This window comes from Varanus komodoensis, unplaced genomic scaffold, assembly GCF_004798865.1.
Source record: "Varanus komodoensis strain SLA01 unplaced genomic scaffold, ASM479886v1 scaffold79, whole genome shotgun sequence".
NCBI classification, from domain to species: domain Eukaryota; kingdom Metazoa; phylum Chordata; class Lepidosauria; order Squamata; family Varanidae; genus Varanus; species Varanus komodoensis.
The window spans coordinates 1,902,249-1,920,445 of record NW_025336467.1 but is presented as its reverse complement, the minus strand read 5'-3'; the positions used below and the strand labels follow the sequence as shown (position 1 = coordinate 1,920,445).

The following is an 18,197-nucleotide window of genomic DNA, read 5'->3' as shown; positions in this document are numbered from 1 at the left end:
CACTCAATATCATCTGTCCATCCGTCCATCTGTCCAACCATCTATCATAAAGACAAGATGAGAATATGAGAGGGAGTGCTGGTTCTCCAGGTGTGGAATGCTCCCTTCAGTGAGGTGAGATGTTCTCCCATTTCTCTGCGGTTGTTGCTCCTTATACTTTTGCTCGTTCATGTTGATACCAGAGTGTAGGGCACAGAATAACCAATTCAAGGTGCGACAACCCAGGTTCAGGCTGGACATCAGGAAAAGCTCCCTCACTGTTAGGACAATATGGCTGTGGGACCAGCTGCCTGGAGAGGTGGGGGGGCTCTCCCACACAGGAGACATTCAAAAAGGAGCACTTGCATCCATATATGCCCGGCCGCCCCTTGAGATCGGCGGGAGAGGCCCTTCTCCGGGAACTCTCCGTGAAAGAAATTAGGAGGGTGGGTACTCGGAGGAGGGCTTTCTCTGCGGTGGCGCCTAAGTTATGGAACGCGCTCCCCAGAGAGGTCTGCCTGGCGCCGTCGTTATTTGTTTTTCGGCGCCAGGCGAAGACCTTTTTATTCAAGCGGCATTTTAACTGTTAATATTATTGGATTTTATCTGGCCAGGGCGGCTTATTTTATACTGTATTTTTGTATTTTTAATTTAATGTTTATATTTTTGATTTATATTATAATTATTTTAACTTATTGTTGTAAGCCGCCCCAAGGCTTCGGCAAATGGGGCGGCATAAAAATGTTTTAATAAATAATAAATAAAATAAAAAGAAACTGGGCAGCGCTCTGAGTGGGATGGTATAACATGGTGTCCTGCAACAGCTGGGGGCTGGACCTGATGTTGCTTCTATGATTCAGTGATCGTCTCCTCCCCTTCTAATGCTGCTGGCCAATCACGACCATAGAAGAGGGCCTGAGACAATCACGCTGGTTCGAGCTAAGAGAAACCGGGAAGCACTATGGGCTCTGACAGCGCAGTGAGGGGGGCACACGCGCTCCTTGCGAGCACCAAATGAGTGCGCACCAGACTCTGGCTGGGCTGTTCTCCACAGTGCCAATGGCCGGCACTCGGTGCAGCGCTGCTGGTGGGGTTTGTTCCCCAGTGTATCTCCCTGTGGGGTTTCCAAAGCCCAAGGAAGTGGGATCTGGAAAGGGCAGCCTTGGCGACCATGCTGCAGAGACCCGGTGATGTGGGCCCTGCACGCACCAGCCGAGCTGGCTCCCCTGCGGAGGCTTTTGGGATTATGCGTTATGCAGAATATGGGGCAGTTTCCTTTGTGGGTTGCGCTCAGTCCAACTCACAAGCGCTGAGTTTCTCGATGGTCCCACAGTGCCACCCAGTGGTCAGCCGGCCCTTGGAAGCAATTTTTCCACTCGTCCCATCACACTGGAACTCTCTATTCATTTCGGGTGAAGTGCCTGGAAAAGCAGAGAGAGAACCAAATCACTCATCTCACTTACAATCCGCCTCTCCCTGCATCTTACTCAATTATTTATTAGACTTAAATCCTTCTTTTGGCTCATAACAAACTCAAAGTGGCTTACACCATGCTCCTCACACTCTGTCTCATCCTCACAACAACAACCCTGCAAGGTGGGTTGGGTTAAGAGTCAATTACCAGCGCAGAGTCACCCAGTGAGGTTCACGGCTGAGTTGGGACTGGAACCTGAATCTCTCAGACCCCAGTCCAGCACCCCCCTCCCCACTGCACCAGTTCTCTTTAACGTTAGGAATGAATGCTGGAGCCAGGGGTCAGACTAGATGGCCCGGGAGACCCCTTCTGACTCGGTCTGTTTCAATGTTTCTAATGCCTGAGTTTATTTTCCCCTTCTCTTACCATCCATTTTTCCTTCTTTTCCTATAGATTTTCAGTTGTAAAGCTGGCAGCCAAAAACAGTATTAACTTTTCCATTGATTGTGAAAGAAATATGCCAGCAGATTTGGGAATCCTTTTGGATGAAGGGGAAATGCCTAAGTAAACAAACACTGCATCTGTTTCCCACGAGCCACACATAAATTGTTGTGGCTGGCATTTCGGGATCCGTGAAGCTTCTCACGCTCACTTTTGCTCAGTTTTTTATTTTTCACAGATTCCCAGTAGTGCATCAACTGAAGCCCTTCTTGAATTTGCACAAACCCTTGTAGATACTTTCATACATATTACCCCAGACGTGCAATTCTGCAAATGATTTCCCCCTGCAGCAGTGAGCACTATCTTTCCACAAATCATTTTCAAGGATAAATGGACATGCACATGGTGGGCTTGTCATGAGTCGAGCCAGCTGGAGCCAGGGGTCAGACTAGATGGCCCGGGAGGCACCTTCTGACTCGCTCTGTTTCGATGTTTCTTTGTTCCTGAAACTACCCTGCAATATTCTGAACAGCGTGAATATTGTTCTAGCGGTGGGTTCAGGAAGGGCAAGCATGGCAAATTTGCTTTTGAGTGTGAAGTGACTAAGTTTCTCGCCCAGCCCCAGCTGCACCGCATATGCCAAATTGTCCAAAGGTTCAGTCTTATGTCCATCCACTCTGAACTAAGCCGAAAAGAGTTCCCACATCTCTAAACAGAACCCGGGTCTCCTGACTCCCAGCCCTACACTCTTAGCCAGTACATCACACTAGCTCTCTGTCCAACACTGCATTTTCTCCATATATTACTTTTGCCTCTTGTTTACTGAATATCTCTAGCTGTACAGTTAAAAGCTGCTTGGGGAGCGGGGGTCCTGCAGATTGAAAAAAGCTGCATCCTGGACGGCATCATTGCTGTTAAACAGAAACTCAGAAGGAAAGGGGAAGGAACAGGCTGGCGGCTCACCGTCCTTCCTCCACCCTTTGCCCCTCCCTCAGGTGGGAAGAAGTTGGAGCAGAGCAGGGGCGGGGGGGGTTCAGTTTTCTGTGTTCACACCCCATTTCTGCCCACCGGACTGTAGCCACGGGCTCTGGCATTAGCTGCCTTGCTCTGGCAGGCTGAGCAAGAGATCTCTGCACAGGCTGAGCCTAAACTGGGGGCTCCTCCCCCAAATCCTTCCCTTTCAGTAACTTTGTGGGTGGACAGCATAAGCCCTCCAGCTTGTCTCAGGCAAAGCATCGCTCTCCCTCCTCTCCTGCATCCCCTCCCAGCTCCGTCTGGGAATTCACAGACAGCAGGCCTTAATGGGGCTTCAAAGGCTCCTGCCCTACCTGGGTGTCCTGCAATTATTATTATTCATTGCATTTCTGTCCTGCTTGTAGCTGAAGCTCTCTGGGCAGTTCACAACATTTAAGTCCCCCATCCTTTCAACCGGGCCTGACCCTGCTTAGCTTCCAAGATTAGGCAGGATTAGGCACGGCAGGCTATCTGGAAGTTAACCCTTGGGAAGGCAGCCAAGAGGGAAGGCCTGGCCCCCTTGTTACACATTCTGCCTTCCCACCAGCCCATGGCAGCCCCACAAGGTCTGTGCCCCATGGCTCCAGGGCTGGCTCCACTTCACAAGCCCCAGTTTAGACTGGCGACCAGTAACTCTGGCGTCATGCACCTTTCTACAAGCTGGGGGCCTCTTGCTTCCCTCTGTGCATGCCAAATTCAGCTGTCTCCTCTCTGCAGCACACGCCTTGCTCGGTTTTGGAGAAGCATCGCCAAGGAAGAGGAAATGCAGACCGGGGAGCTGGAGAGAGCTGAGCGGGACTTTGTAGGATGGGGATCTTTGGGAAGGCACTCCTTCTTCAGGTGGCCGAGACAACTTGTTGGCGCATCAACACCACAACCAAATTTGTGTAGCATTTGCAGAGGTCCGGCTGAATATTGAGACATCCTAACAGCAGTTTAAATGGGAATACCAGGCATCTTGCCACCGTAAAATCAACGGACTAGGAGACCAGGGGCTAATTAATCCTGTCTCCTGCCAGGTCTCCAAAGCAGAGAACTGCCTGTGAAAAGAGGCATCTAACCCCCGAGCTTGGCTTCAGGGCTGTCCATCCATCCATCCTCTCCCATGCCCCACTGTCACCTCTGCTCCTGTGCCAGTTCTGGATTGGGACCACCTGAACAATGGAGGACAATGTTTGGCCCATTTGACTCCCCTTGGTCCCAGTTAGAACCAGAATACATGCATCCAGCACCCCCCCCCCCGTCCTCCCCGGCGATCTTTCCTGGCCACTTTAAATCACAGGCACTTAAGGAAAGGGGGCAGGAAATTGCAGGTTGCGTGGCTCCATGAGAAAAAACACACACTCGCTGGCACAAAGGCGGAATTTCAGTGTGGGGAGCTATTAGGTATATTAAGTGCAATGCTGGAAAAGCTCACACAGGGGGTATAATTGCTGGTCCATCAAGAGCTGGTCCTTTGATGGTTGGCTATTATAGGTCCCCTCTTTTAGAAACAATTCAGTGGGGACTTCACACTCCCCTTTGGTGATTATCTTCCTTGAGTATTGAAAAAGAAGGAGTTGAAGGAATCGGGACGAATCATTATGTATCTGCAGCGGATTTTGAAAGCACACCTGGGCGGGCCATGGATGCATGGCAGGCGCTTACCCGAAGAGCAGCCCTGTGAGGTGGCTGCCTGCCGGGGGCAGCTGTCCGGAGACCCATGCGGAAGAAGTACAGCACCTCTGGCCTACCCCACTTCGAAGGGGGCGAATCGCTTACTGGGGCCAAGAATATGTCCCATATTTTTTTGTTGGAGGGAAATTAAGACAGTCTCTCTGAGGACAGTCTTTACTGTTCCAGCGTGAACACAACGCACAAGACAACAAATGTGGGCTTGGTGAGCTAGTGGCAGAGCAGGTATTTTTAACAGAAATTGATTTTAAACAAGTACCGTGGGATCAAGAAGCTTGTATACCCACACAACCTTCCCACCCTCCTCCAACTCCTCTCCACTGCCCAGTTTAAACACACGCAAAAGAAGCAACCTATCTTTCAAAGGAAGTGACCCAAATGGGGGGGCAGTGTGGTGTAGTGGTTAGAGCTTCAGATGGGGACCTGGGAGATTTGTGCTCAAGTCCTTTCTCATTCATGCAGCTCACTGGGTGACTTGAGGATGGTCACATGCTCTCAGCCTGGCCTACCTCATAGGGTTGTTGTGAGGGTAAAATGGAGAGGCATAAAAGGATTATGCAAGCTACCTCCTGTTCCATGCAGGGTGAGAAATATTAATTAATAGAAAGTGAAAGTGCAAGCCAAGAATCTAGCCAAGGACTTCTCTGGTCTGGCATCCAGTTTCCACAGTGGCCGGGCAGTTACCCCAAAGGGGTGCTGACCAGCAGGACTTGGGGGCAAATCCTGCTCCCACCCATCTTCCCCAGTGACTGGCCTATGCAGGCATTCTGCATCCAATCCTGGAGACAGCATATAAACATAATCGCCAGCAGCCATTGCTAGTTTCCTCCGTTCTGGTGCCCAATCCCCAATTCGCACAGCCTGCTTTCACTGCTTCTTGTGGAAGCAGGTCCCGACTTGATATGCCGCCCTTGTGTGAAGACTCCTTCTCATCTGCTCTGAATCCCCTGCCCTGCGGCTTCTCTCCATGCCCTCTTTGGGTTCCGGAGTTAAAAGAGAGGGAGAAAGACTTCTTTCCACACCACGCATAATTTTCAAAACTCCATTCATGCCTCCTCTTGCCAACTGTTTTTCCGAAGCTCCGCAGTCCCAAAATTTGTCTCTTTCGTCCTAGAACCTCATTTCACCCTCTCTTCTTTGAGGCCTTCCCTGTGAAATGGGCGGCCGCCCTGCACTCGCTTGGAGGACAAACCCCAAACCTGGTTCGCCCCTGTGTGTTTAGCAATGATTTCGCGAGCTGCCCTTTCGCATCAATCCTTGGGGTCAATATCCCTGCAATAACATGTCCAGCTCTCTTTCTCTCGGCCAAGTGCATCTAAACCCCACCTTTCTGTTCTTGTTGCATTTTAATTGCTTTAATTAAGACTTTGCTTTTCATCTGGAGGATTCGCCTGGCTGCTAGCCACCGTGAAAGCCATTTTTGGGCAGAAAGGAGGGCTATTGTCACATTAGTAAGTGGCATGTCCGGAACACTCATAGTCCCTGCCACGTGGCTAAGCCAACCCCCTGGCTATCAAAACGATCAAACGAAGGTACGTCTGAACGCTGTATCCACGCTGCAATTTATCCTTACATTTTGCCGAAGAGGGCAGCGCCCAGTCTGTGGAAACCCTCCAGGGTCATTCTCCTGATTTTTAATCCAGGCTGCAGAGCCTGGATCGGGGAGAGGAGAAATATAAAAATGTTGCACTTTGGAGATCCTTCGCATGTAGATATGACTACAGAAGGGTATTGATCTAGGACTGCAGAGCTGTGATTATATCGACCCGCAAGTCGACATGCTAAACCGCTGCTGGTAGAAAGGGTTTTGTTTTTTTAAGGCAATAAATTTCTTTAAGATGTAGTGTTTTCTGTCTGGAAAGCACTGCCAGTTGGGTTCTCCAAGTTCTGAGTGTTATGGTTTTGCCATTACAAAGGAAAGACTAATTCTCTGATTGTTTTGGATTACAATCTGTATCTTCCCTAGCCAGTGTAACTGATGGAATTGCCATCCTTACCCCGGCACAGAGAGGTAATTGTATACCCTGGATGTAATGGTGAGGGTTGTAGTGTGTGTGTCTGTGTGTGAGTCTAGATAGCTTCAGTTGTGAACACACGATTAAAACTGCTCTCCTTCCCCGTATCTGCTCCCATGACCATTTCATGCTTTACAACTTCAGTCTTCCCGACCTGCTAGAATTACCACAAAACTGTTCACTGATAAAAGAGATACTCTGAACATGGAGACTTTTGTATTTTGAATTTTCTGTAATGGCAGTGGCTTGATTGTAGGAATAAAATGGAGCCTTCTGCCTTGATGTGGAACAAATTTATTTGAGAAGAGACATCAGAAGGGTTCTAAATTTTAAAAGGAGCATATCTACAGCCATGTACCAAATATTATAAATATTTTTAAAAATAAGGGTGGAAGAAAAGACAATGCTGTGAACATTGTCTGCCCAGGGGAAGGGGTGTAGGCAGGAAGCGAGAAACTCATTTAGGTGAATTTCAGATATGAAATCAGACATGCTGGGACAAAATTCCTTCCTACCTCTTTCTTTATTAAAGCTGCATTTCCAAACAGGTTCTTTCTTTGCTTTTGCTTCCATATTTGGCACGTAAAAGGAGCTGCAAAACATGACCAGATTCTGGGAGATGAGGGCAAGGCAGAAGAAAAATATCAGTTGCTTGTAGCACCATTTAAAAGCACAGACATTAGGGGACGCATATTTAAAAATAAATACATCTGTGGAGAGTATTTTTTTGAACATGTGCACTTTAAAGCAGGAATGGGAAAAAGGAGGTGGCATCACACACATTTGAACATCACATGTGCTGGTAATGGATTGATTCTGCATCTTTAGAGGTGGAACTCAGACCCAAAGGGGGCATTTACCTCTCCTGGCTGAGATTTTCACACACAGCAAGTGTAAAAGAAAATTAAATTGCCTGCTGGGTGGGTGGGTTTACTGCTTTCATTGCCCCCCCCCCACACACACACACTAACAGATCCAGGTCTGTTTCAGAGGTGTCTCTGCTGGTATGCATCATGGGCATGGAGGCTGGTAGCGCAAAGATTCCTGCAGGATGAGACCAAAGCCCTGTCAGACCCTGGTTCCTCTCTCCAGCACAGGATTGCCAAATGCTCCCTGAGAGAAAGAAGCAAGACAAGTGTCTTCTCCTTTTATTTCCTTGCCACAGCTGACATGCGACAGATACACCACCTTGGCACTTAAACGCTTTAAGCTGGAATAGTTTTGGGGCTTTGTGCTTTTGCTTTCTGCCCACCATGGGAATGTACCCCAGGGCTTTTATGAATTGGATCTGGCTGTCAGGCTGCCCTCCTTTTATAGATCTATCCTTCAAAAAATGAACGAGTTCTCAGGTGCCCGAAAAATAAAATAAAACCACACCATCTCGTTTCTTCTGCCTTCAGCCCTGTGAGCTGGGCACAGTCCATGGAAGAAAATGTTTATGCCCACTTTTCTTAAACATTCATCTAATTTCTGATACTAAACATTTTCTTAAGGCTCTAAAATCTAAGGAGCCTTTTGGCCAGGGTGGCTGATTCTATTATTAGGAAAATACTGGCTCTTCACTGTTTTGATGTATCTTCCAGGACCACTGACCAGACAAAACAAAGCAACAATTCCATGTTGCAAAACTATGCGCAGTTCAAATGATGCATGTTTAAAAAGGGCAAACGATGTCAGAGTTATTATGGCAAATATATTCATCTCATAATGAGTGAGTTTTGGAATCTATGGAGGTGGAAGAATCATTCCATTCAAAGATATATTTTTATGTTTGCAGACTAAGTACCTAGAATGAGTGTTTGTCAAAGATATACCCATCCTCCCAGTGAAACATTTTAATTAGAGCTCAGGCCCCCGTAATGGTGAGTGCCAGTTACATACAACAATTTAACCATTTTATAAAATGAACATTAGGGCCGGTAAAACTTTCGTATGCTATCAAGTGACTGGGATTGGAAGAAAATCTAAACCTAGCACCAAATATAAGGTTTTATGATCTTTGATTTAAATTTCTTAGTCATAGTTTTCAAGAAAAAGGCTGAAGGTGTTCTATAGCAACAAATAAAACCCTGGGAAACCTAGAAAAATGTAAGGCAGCTAAAAGTGACTAACAATAAAATAATGGCCCCTGTAAAACATTTTTAAAGAAAAAACACACACCATCCGATGGCTGGGTATAGAGGAAAGACTTAAACTGGTGCCAGAAATATGGCATCACTGGAACCATGTGGGTTTCTCCAGGGAAAGTATTCTACAGTCAGGGGGCCAACACCGAGAAGGCCCCTCCCCTTGTTGTTATGGTCTGAAATTTCCGCAGAGGGCTACCTGGAGAAAGACCTGACGTGCGGATTGTGGTGTGAGGGTACTAATATGGGAAAAGGCAGATGTCACATCCACCCCAAGCTCTAGCAAGCTGGTTGGTCTTGCCCATGTTTAAGCGGAGAAGCTTGGCGTTGTTAAAGAGCCCTTCCACTGGACCCACCTCAGCTTTGTGGGTGTGACCGCCAGGACTACACCGCATCACCCAAACATGTGTCTCTTACTGGGTTTGCTGAACAGCTTCCATTTTTTGCTGGTAGCATTTGGTTACTCCTAAATGCCTCTGCGATGGGGAGGGTTGGGGTGGGAAGGAAGTGCAAATGAACAATTCTTTGACAATGGCAAATGCTTTGATCCAAGTTTTAATTTGCAAATCTGTGTCTTTGTTTTGGTCTTTTTTCCTTTCTTAGCATTCCTTCTAAAATGTTGGTATTTTTTTAAAGACAATATTACTGTTATGTTTATTTTTGTTTGTTTTCTTTGCAAGCATCTGATGGCCATAGGGTAGGTTTTTTATTCCTCTGCTGGGGTTTCCATTGAGCTACACAAACCGCACAAGGTTCCTGACACTATAATCCTGTGCACACTGACCACTGAACTGAAGGGAAAGTAGCTTTGAGTCACTGTGCAGAAGTCTGCAGTGCCGATCAATTAAAATTCATTCTTCTATTAAAGAAGATGAAACCTGGAGACAGGAAACCATTTGAAACATAATTTAAAGTCACTGGAAGGCAGCTTTCTATGGTGCACACATGAATTCCTTTTATTTCCACTGTGGCCTCTAGTCAAACAGGTTTGCAGGCTTTTGAAGCAATGCAAAAACTCACTGAACCTGTTTTGCATGGCGAGGGTACAAGAAGCAGCCATCCCTCTTCTGAAACATTTGTGTCTTTCCAGATGGATGTAAGTGGGTGGGTGGAAGACCAAAGCTGAGCAAAACGTTCTTTATACAGGATGTCCAGCTTGAAACTGGGAGAAGTTTGAGGGGGTGAAAGACGAAACCACCCTCAGCTCAGCTTGGGTCAGCATTGGTGTCCATGTGCCGATGTTCTGGCTGGCGGGGCCCCATTTTTTAAGAGGGGCTTTTTCTGATTGGGTTTTGAATTATGCTATGCAGCCAGCACCCTGGTGTTCTCCAGATATTTTGAACTACAGCTTACCTGTAGGATCGAGGCCTCTCCCTCTAGCATTTCAGGGGCTTCTGCTCATGTCCGGCTAGGTCTTGCCCCACAGGCCAAGCTGAGAGGGAGGGCCTACAAATGCTCTCGAAACAAATGGTCCAGGGCCCAGGCCTGAGATGCAGAAGGTCAGAGATAAGACCAAGGCACCCGTGTCCAAAGCCAGGTTTAGTGGCAAGAACATGATGCTAAGGAGCCGCTCTAAACAAACCCAGTAAGTAAGTCTAAGTCTTAGTCATGGTTCAGGCTGAGGTCCAGAACCTGGAAGCCAAACAGACGAGTATCATGAGGCAAGTTAAGTGAAACACACAAATTACTAGTTTCACTGCACTCAGCACTGGCCAGGCCTCCCTTGGCATCCTATGCCCAGTTCTGGGCACCTCAGTTTAAAATAGATGCAGAAAAGCTAGAAGGGTCCAGCGGAGGGCAACAAAAATGACGCAGAGTTTGGAAACGCTGCCCTGTGAGGAGAGACTGAGGGAAATGGGCAGGTTCAGCCTTGAGAAGAGGAGGCTGAGCGGGGACATGAGATCCCTCTATAAGTCCCTCAAAGTCTGCCGCAAAGAGGAAGGTCAAGATCTCTCCTTGTTCATTCCAGAGTGCAGGACATAGAATAATGGGCTTAAGTTAAAAGAAAGAGATTTAGACCGGACACCAGGAAGAATTTCCTTGTTGTCAGAGCAGTATGACACTGGAACCCGTTACCTGGGGAGGCTGTGGGCTCCCCCTCGCTGGAGACATCCAGAAAGCCTCTGACCAGCCGCCTGAGTGGGGTGGTGTGAACTGGTGTCCTGCAACAGCAGGGGGCTGGACTTGATGGCCTTCATGGCCCCTTCCCACTCTACTGTTCTAGGATTCTGCAAGTGAGCAGTAAACCCAGCAAGGCAGGAGACAACAGGAACCAAGAGCAGTAGTGTTAGGGGAAGTGAGTTGCTGACAGCCAGGGGAAAGTCCCTGTTGCTGTGGTGAGACAGTGAGGCAGGAGAAAGGCCTAGCAAGATGCAGGGTACAACATCAACAGGGAGCCCTGTAATGCTGAGGGAAGACACGTATGACGTGCGTTGGGTGAGGGACCTGTGCTGCTGAGGCCGGTTCTGGAGGGGAAGAGCTTGCTCTTCCATGGCTCCTCCCCAGGGCTCCCAGCTGGTGCTCCTCAGGAGGACACACTCTCCAGCAGGGCTGGATGAGTCTCATGGAGCTCCGAGCTTGGCGGCCCCTGTATAAAACCCGTCCTCCATGTCCTCTGAAGCAGCCCAAGCAGGCATGACATGTGGAACGGAAGAGGATTGCCGCTAGCAGGTGTCTGAGACTCATACAGGCCTGTGGGGCTTGATTCCTGGCCCAGAAATGTTGTGGGGCGTGCTCACCAGGAAATGGGACTCAGCTGCTGCAGCACAGTCTGATCAACCGATCCCAGGGAATCATCTGGATTCCGTACTCCCAGACAGGTTTCTCCCATATTCACAGCATCCAGGCTGGCTGGAGCAGATGAAGGTGGTAGTCCAAGATGATCTGGAGGTTCGAAGCACTGCTGGGGTTCCTGGGTCAAAAGGGATGGGGTCACGCTGGCTCCCATAACCTCTGGTTTCACAGTCTTTCACCCCCCTCCCCACCACTTCACAGCTTGTGGATGGGACAGTGCTGTTTCAGACTTTCAGACTGTAGCTCACCCATAAAATATTGTCCCCATGCTAAACAAATTTCCACAAAATATTGTCCCCACTGAGGTGTCTGCTTATTGTGGGAGTAGAAAAGCTGGAAGAAGCCATGGCTTGCATCCATTTGATAGCAATGTTCTTCTTTTGTCCCCCTCTTTTCTTCTTTAAAAATGTGTAGCGTGCAAACGTAAAGAACAAGAACAGCAAAAAGACAGGAACCTGCAACCCAAGAAGCAGCGGCTGGTCTTCACGGACCTCCAGCGCCGCACCCTGATTGCCATCTTCAAGGAGAACAAGCGCCCTTCGAAGGAGATGCAAATGACCATTTCGCAGCAGCTGGGCCTGGAGCTTAACACCGTCAGCAACTTCTTCATGAATGCTCGCCGACGGTGTATGAACCGCTGGCAGGAAGAGCCAGGGACCAACCCGGGAGTCCCTTCCTCGTCCACAAGCACTTTTTCCAAAGCATGATCTTTCAGCTACCCTCACCCCACCCCACAACCCCCTCAACTCCACACAACAAAGCGCTCATTCCCTTCCCCATGTGTTCATTCCCATTCCCCCACACACAATGCAGCCACAAGCCATGCGCACTTCACAGCTGCCCACTGTGTCACAACCTCTCTGGTTCAATCGACCCGACCTCATCCTGCATTCAAAGTTCACAAGGGATCTTGTGGAAGGGCATTTCCTCACCCCATCTCATCCATACCCCGTAAGCCTTTGGTTTAGCCAAAGAGCCACCCTCCTTTCCATAAACACCAGGTCATAGAGTGTTACATACTTTTGTTGGTGGGGGAGACATTACTTAGAGATGTTTTCAAGGAAGCATGCTTTGAAGTCATTGTTATGGGAGTGAACATCACTTGGCAGATGACCAATGGGTATTCTGGCCATTTAAGGAGCAAGTGTATGGTACAAACCTTCAAAACAGCCCATCACTGAAATTTTGCAGGGAGGGCAACAAACCAGATGGCCATGTTCCCATATTAATCTGGTAGAGTTAAACTGAGATGCAGTTATATCAGTCCCTCTCCGAGACCTGCTTCCTTCCATCTCTGGGCTTTCAGTCCTAGTAGCTCGGTTCATTATCTTCACTGTGGGTATGTCAATGCCAGCAAGAGACAAATGCATTGTGCATAGGATCTTGCATTCTGGGATGCCTCTCAGGCGCAAAATATTTGGTCCCCCACTCACCCCATTTCAAGCAAGGGCCATTATCTCAAAGTCAATAAAAGTCCTTTCCAATGAGGAAAAAGGTGCAGAACTGAGCTGCATGGGAATTGTTCATGGTTCCTCTGGAGAAAAGCCATTATTGGCTAGGAGTAGCGAGGAGCATTGGTGACCATACGTTTGAAAATGATTTAAAGATATTTCTCAGTTCATGATCCAAGGTTGCCCATGTGGTGTGGGAAAGATTTTAAACCCAATCTTGTCTAGAGCATTCATAGCATCAACCGGTAAAAGGCATGGAAATCCATTCCAAAAAGCATCCTTAAACCATCAGACCTTCTGACCTCATCCATTCCTCCCCCAGCTCAACACCCTTTCTCACATTCTGTTCTCAACAACCCCACTAACTGAAGAAATCACTCTGCAGGCAATCCCCACAAAATCTGACTGAAGTTTCGCTAAGTGCATGCCAACATGGTTTGAATTTACCAAAACAAAATTCAACGAGAGAGAAGACCACTTATTCTTTGATAATTCCTCTTATGGGAATTCTTAGCCAAAGTATGGATTGGGGAGCAGAAACTCTTGTGAAAGATTGCCCCATCTTTCCCCCCTTGAATCAGTAGCGGGGGATCCAAAGCTAAGTTGCACTGTGTCACCTAGAGAAAATGCGGGTCACGAAGCACATTTTAGGTACATAAATCGGGTATTGAAAAAAAAGCTTTAAAAGAAATCAGAGGAAAGAAGAGTAGGAGCTGAGCTTTCTTTCCCAAACACTGGATTAGCAGCTGACCTATTTGATATTGGTTCCATTCCAAAGGCCAGCCCCAAACTGGAATGATTCTGTCCATCTTCTCCAGAATACCCACTAACTCCATGGTCTGCCTCCTTTCCTTGTCTGTATTCCCAGCAAGGAGGGCAGAGGGGATAGAAATGATAAACACAACAGAAATCAGATTGGGAAATTTGGGTTGGGTGGCAGCAGAATTCTGAATCTGGTTGCAAAATAGATAATGCAGATATATTTAAATACCGATCGACCTTGAGCGTGGCAGGGGGAAGAGCGAAAGAAGAGAAAACCCAGCTCCCAAACCCCAGAGTAATAAACTCTGCAAAAAGCTCAAAAGATCTCTGGCAACGTACGAAAGATAACTGACTATTTTTTGTGTGTGTGCCAATTAACAGCCTGCCTTAAAAATACAAGAAAGATACACGATGGTACTCCTCTTTGGCTCTGGAAGGAGCATTTCTAAGATCCTGACTGGTGCCACGAATCACGAGTGCAAGTCAAGGCAAAAATGACACGGCCAATCAGACCAGATGTGCTACCACGAATCAAGTTTCCCGTGTCTGGCTGGCCAAGTTTATCCTCTGCTTTGCCTGGGAGGGTTAGAAGAAAGGAGGTTAAGAAGGCTCTGTACAGAAGGAGCTCAGCCTCCTTACCTCCCTGGTAAACATGGGATTCTTTGTGTGTGTGTGTGTTGTTGCTGTTGTTGTTGTTGTTTTTTAATGGGACAATATCAAATTGATGCGGGTAACAGAGAACCATCTTTGCGCAATGGTTTTTTGCGATCACTTTACATGGAAGACAATGTGTTAAACGACAGTAAGGCACCTTTTAGAATGCAAAAGTGGGGCGGAGAATACCATTGGATTACAATTCTTTAAGGAGGAAGGAAATCAGGAAACAACTATGTTAATATTTCCTTATGTCAAAAAAGATGATGTCCCAGCCTAGGATATGGGGCGTGGCCATCGGGGTGTGGGATATAATGGGTAAGATGGCTGGAGCAACCAAAGATGACAGAGAAAACCAAGCCGGAAGAGGGAACGTAGCAAATGCCAAGGTATGTTTTGCCAAAAAAGGGGGGAGAGGATAGAAAGGGAGGAAAACAAAAAAGCTCAAACCTTCTCTCCCCTCACCCAGTGGCCACCCCCTACAAGTGTCCCCCCCCCACCCCACCATGACTTCTTGTCTTGTCGTGATGCGTTGATGCTAACCAACAGTGGAAGTGGATGGTAGATTCCCATACCTGATTTTGTGACGCATTCAATGGCTGCGAAGCCACCAAAAAATAAGAAAGAAAATGAAAAAGAGAAAGAAAAGAAGAGGGCCTGAGCTTGGCTAAAAGAACACCACAAGAAAAAGAAAGGGATAAGTTCTAATGGCAACTGGCCCTGAACATGCAAAGACATTTTTAGTGAGAACCAGAAAATACAGGCTACCTCACTTGAGTTTTCGATTTTTGTGATTTGAAAATCACATCTGATACCAAAGATTTTGTTCTCCTTGCCTGGTTTGTGCTGGACTTTCTACCCAGCAACCACCCTTCCGTAGTCCCTTGGAACCACTGTTACAGTTCCCAAAAACCTGTCATTTCCTCCCTAAAAACTCCTGCTTTTCCCAGCCCTCCCAGAGAGCGAGAGAGAAAGAGAGAGAAAGAGAGAGAGAACGAACATGATTGTTCGAGTGGTCGAAGAGTGCCTTTTTCTTGTACCAAAGGTGTAAACCATTTCTTTCCACTTTTTTGTCCTATAAATTCATACACTATTACCTCAGTTCTCGTAAATCAGATGGATTCTTGCAACTCTCATAGCCTTTGGGTGATGGGACAGAAATCTGCTTTCTGTAGGCAATCCCCGTTTCTCCCATATCCCGTTCCCACCTCCCTGTATCCTGTTCCCACTCCAATGTGCAAGCTCGTGTGTGTGCAACGTCAGTGCATTGGCATGCCGCTGTGTGCAGAGTTATTCCGTGTGCCAGCTGAATGGACAAGATGGGGCAGACAACCTGGCGAAGGACCCAAAATGAGCATGAGTGTGTGACACTTGGAAAACCCAGGGGATGTGTGGCTTCAAACCAGACAAGCAAGGGCTAGAAAGGGTGGGGAGTTTATGACCAACCTGTCCCCAGTGAAAGAGGGACGTTAAGAGGGGAGCTGGAATTAAATGGGCGCATGAGTCTTGCTGTCAGAGAAACTTCCTGCCTATGGAACAGCCAGAATGCTGGGCAAGAAGGACCACCAATTGTCCTTTTCCTTGTCTTGGCAGCTTTCTAAATGCAAGAAGTTTAAAAGCAAGACTAAGCCCACAGTAAAGTATTCACACGTGCGGCTCTCCCCTCCAGCTAAGCCGTACGTGCAAGTTTTACCAAGTGGTCTTTCATAGCCTCTTGTATGCTGACAAGACAGACAGACAGACAGACAGACAGACAGACAGACAGACAGACGGGCCTTCTGCTCTCCACCTTGCACAATCCTTGGGTACTTTGCTTCATGCAAGGACTCGAAAGGAGGCCTGTGAACCTGCTGCCTTGTTTTCCAAGCTGGAGCTCAGATTGTTCCTTAGGTCTTGTTCCTGCCCTATACTCTGCCATCTGCTGGATCTGGTGTGGGGTACAAAAGTCACCCCCCCCCAAGGTTTTAGAGCAACCTGGTACCTCCCAAATTCTGGCAATTAGCTAGCCAACAATCTGATCCATACTTTCCCCCCAACCACAAATGCCCAACCCATCTTTCCACCAGATCGCCTCTTTCCCAAGTTAAATTGCCCCACTTTTGACCCAACACCCAAATGGCTTGTTGATACCAAAGATGTTCTCCACTCAGGAGGAAAAACCCAAAAAAATCAACCGCCACCCAACCCACCTCTCAATCCAGCACAAATCAGGCAAGTATTTGACAATGTTCTCTGAAATACCTCAAAAATATTTAATGTATAGTTTATGTGACAAAAATAATAATAATAATAATAATTACTTAGCTAGTTTTTGGAATTTGCAACTTGAAGCTTTATACTCTTAAATTATAATTTTGCAGAAGATGGCATGTGATTATGTTGACATGCTCAATGGGGAGACATATTGAATGTTTGGGAAGGAAAGGAAAAACTGGCTAGTTTCATGATTTTTTAAAAAAAGAGAGAGAGAAAGAGAGCGAGAAATGAAGGTTCCTTGGAGTTTACAGATTTCATATTTAAACAAGTCCTTTAAAAATCACAAGTAATACTAATACCCTTTGCTTTGGGGATGTGTTCTTTTTTCTGCGAGTCATGTCTTACGAGAGTATTTATCATGTGTTTACGTGTTCAAATGTACTTTACGAAGAAGGAAAAAAAGACAAAAAAGACAAAATGAAAATTTGATTTATGCATGGAAAAATATACTCTTTTTTGAAGTAATGTAATAATAATTATTGGGGGGTCGGGGGGTGGATGGGTTTGATGTGTTGTTTGTCTGACAAGATTTAATTTCGACTTGGAGGTCTGTGCATGGGCCCCATTGATTTCACGTGATTGTGGGTGTTCTGTTGTCAATTCGCTTTGTTTATCCTCTTTTGCCATCTTCTTTCTTTTGTATACCAGTGTGATGTCCAAGAACAACAGCAGGTGTTAGTAAACGCTTATGGAAGAGGGCTCAGTAAGGAGGAGGGATTTGGGTTGGACATCTTTGGGCAGCATCTATAGCCCACCCAACGAGAGAATTCTGTCTCGGCCAAAACCAGCCCCAATCTGTACCACCACGCAACCTTTCCAGCTAACCAAATGTGTTTGCTTTTAGCATCTAATCTCAAGTGTCTTTATGCAAAAGGGAGAAAAGAAAGACAATCATTTGCAAAATGCAATTGACCCATTGGGACCTCACTCCTTCCACGGCCTTTGAGACAAGGGGATCTGTGAACTAGACGGTGCCACTACAAGTGGACTTTCATTCTTTGGGGCTGTTGATTGGACTAATGCACCCTGACCAAACCCGGAACCCTTCCAGCTTAGAGATGGTTTGAGAAGTTCTGGAGAAAAGCAGGAGTACCTTAATTTTTTTAAAAAAAATTGCTTGTGGCACCTTTCTGTTTCAAAAGGGTCAACAACATCCAATTTTTTACACATTTGTGAAGCCTACTGAATGAACAGTGAAGGGTCATGCAGAATGGTGGAACACATGATTTGCATGTGTCTTTCACAATTCTATCCAAAGGGCTTCCGGGTAAATATGGGGAACCATCTTTGTCCCTTAACCAGGATTCCTGGAGAATAATTGAACTTGGTGCAGACTGTTAACTTCCTATATTTCTAGGTTTTTAGATTTGAAAACCCATCAGAGGGATGCTCAAATACACTCAAATGTTCTAAAGTTGGGTGTTCAATTCATCACACGAAGAGAAGTGGGACAACGCTGAGATGTTCCTTCAAGCTGAAATGTTTTGGATGAAATTCATTAGGCATCAAGTGTATGGAGCTGTGCTGGGATCTCGGGATCTCTAGAAGGAAGTGGACCAGCCACCATACCTGTAGAGAAGGAAGCTCATGAAGAATGAAAGTGTGGCAGCACCAAAAG

At 46.9% G+C, this 18,197-nt stretch overlaps 1 protein-coding gene across 1 annotated transcript in view; it reads left to right on the top strand.

The window, feature by feature from the left end:
- Positions 1–12,163, top strand: part of ONECUT3 (one cut homeobox 3) — a 66,345-nt gene extending 54,182 nt beyond the window's left edge. The window contains exon 2 of the mRNA XM_044453486.1: positions 11,871–12,163. Within this exon, the coding sequence (XP_044309421.1) occupies positions 11,871–12,163 (293 nt within the window). The remainder of the gene's footprint in view (positions 1–11,870) is intronic.
- The last annotated feature ends 6,034 nt before the right edge of the window (positions 12,164–18,197 follow it).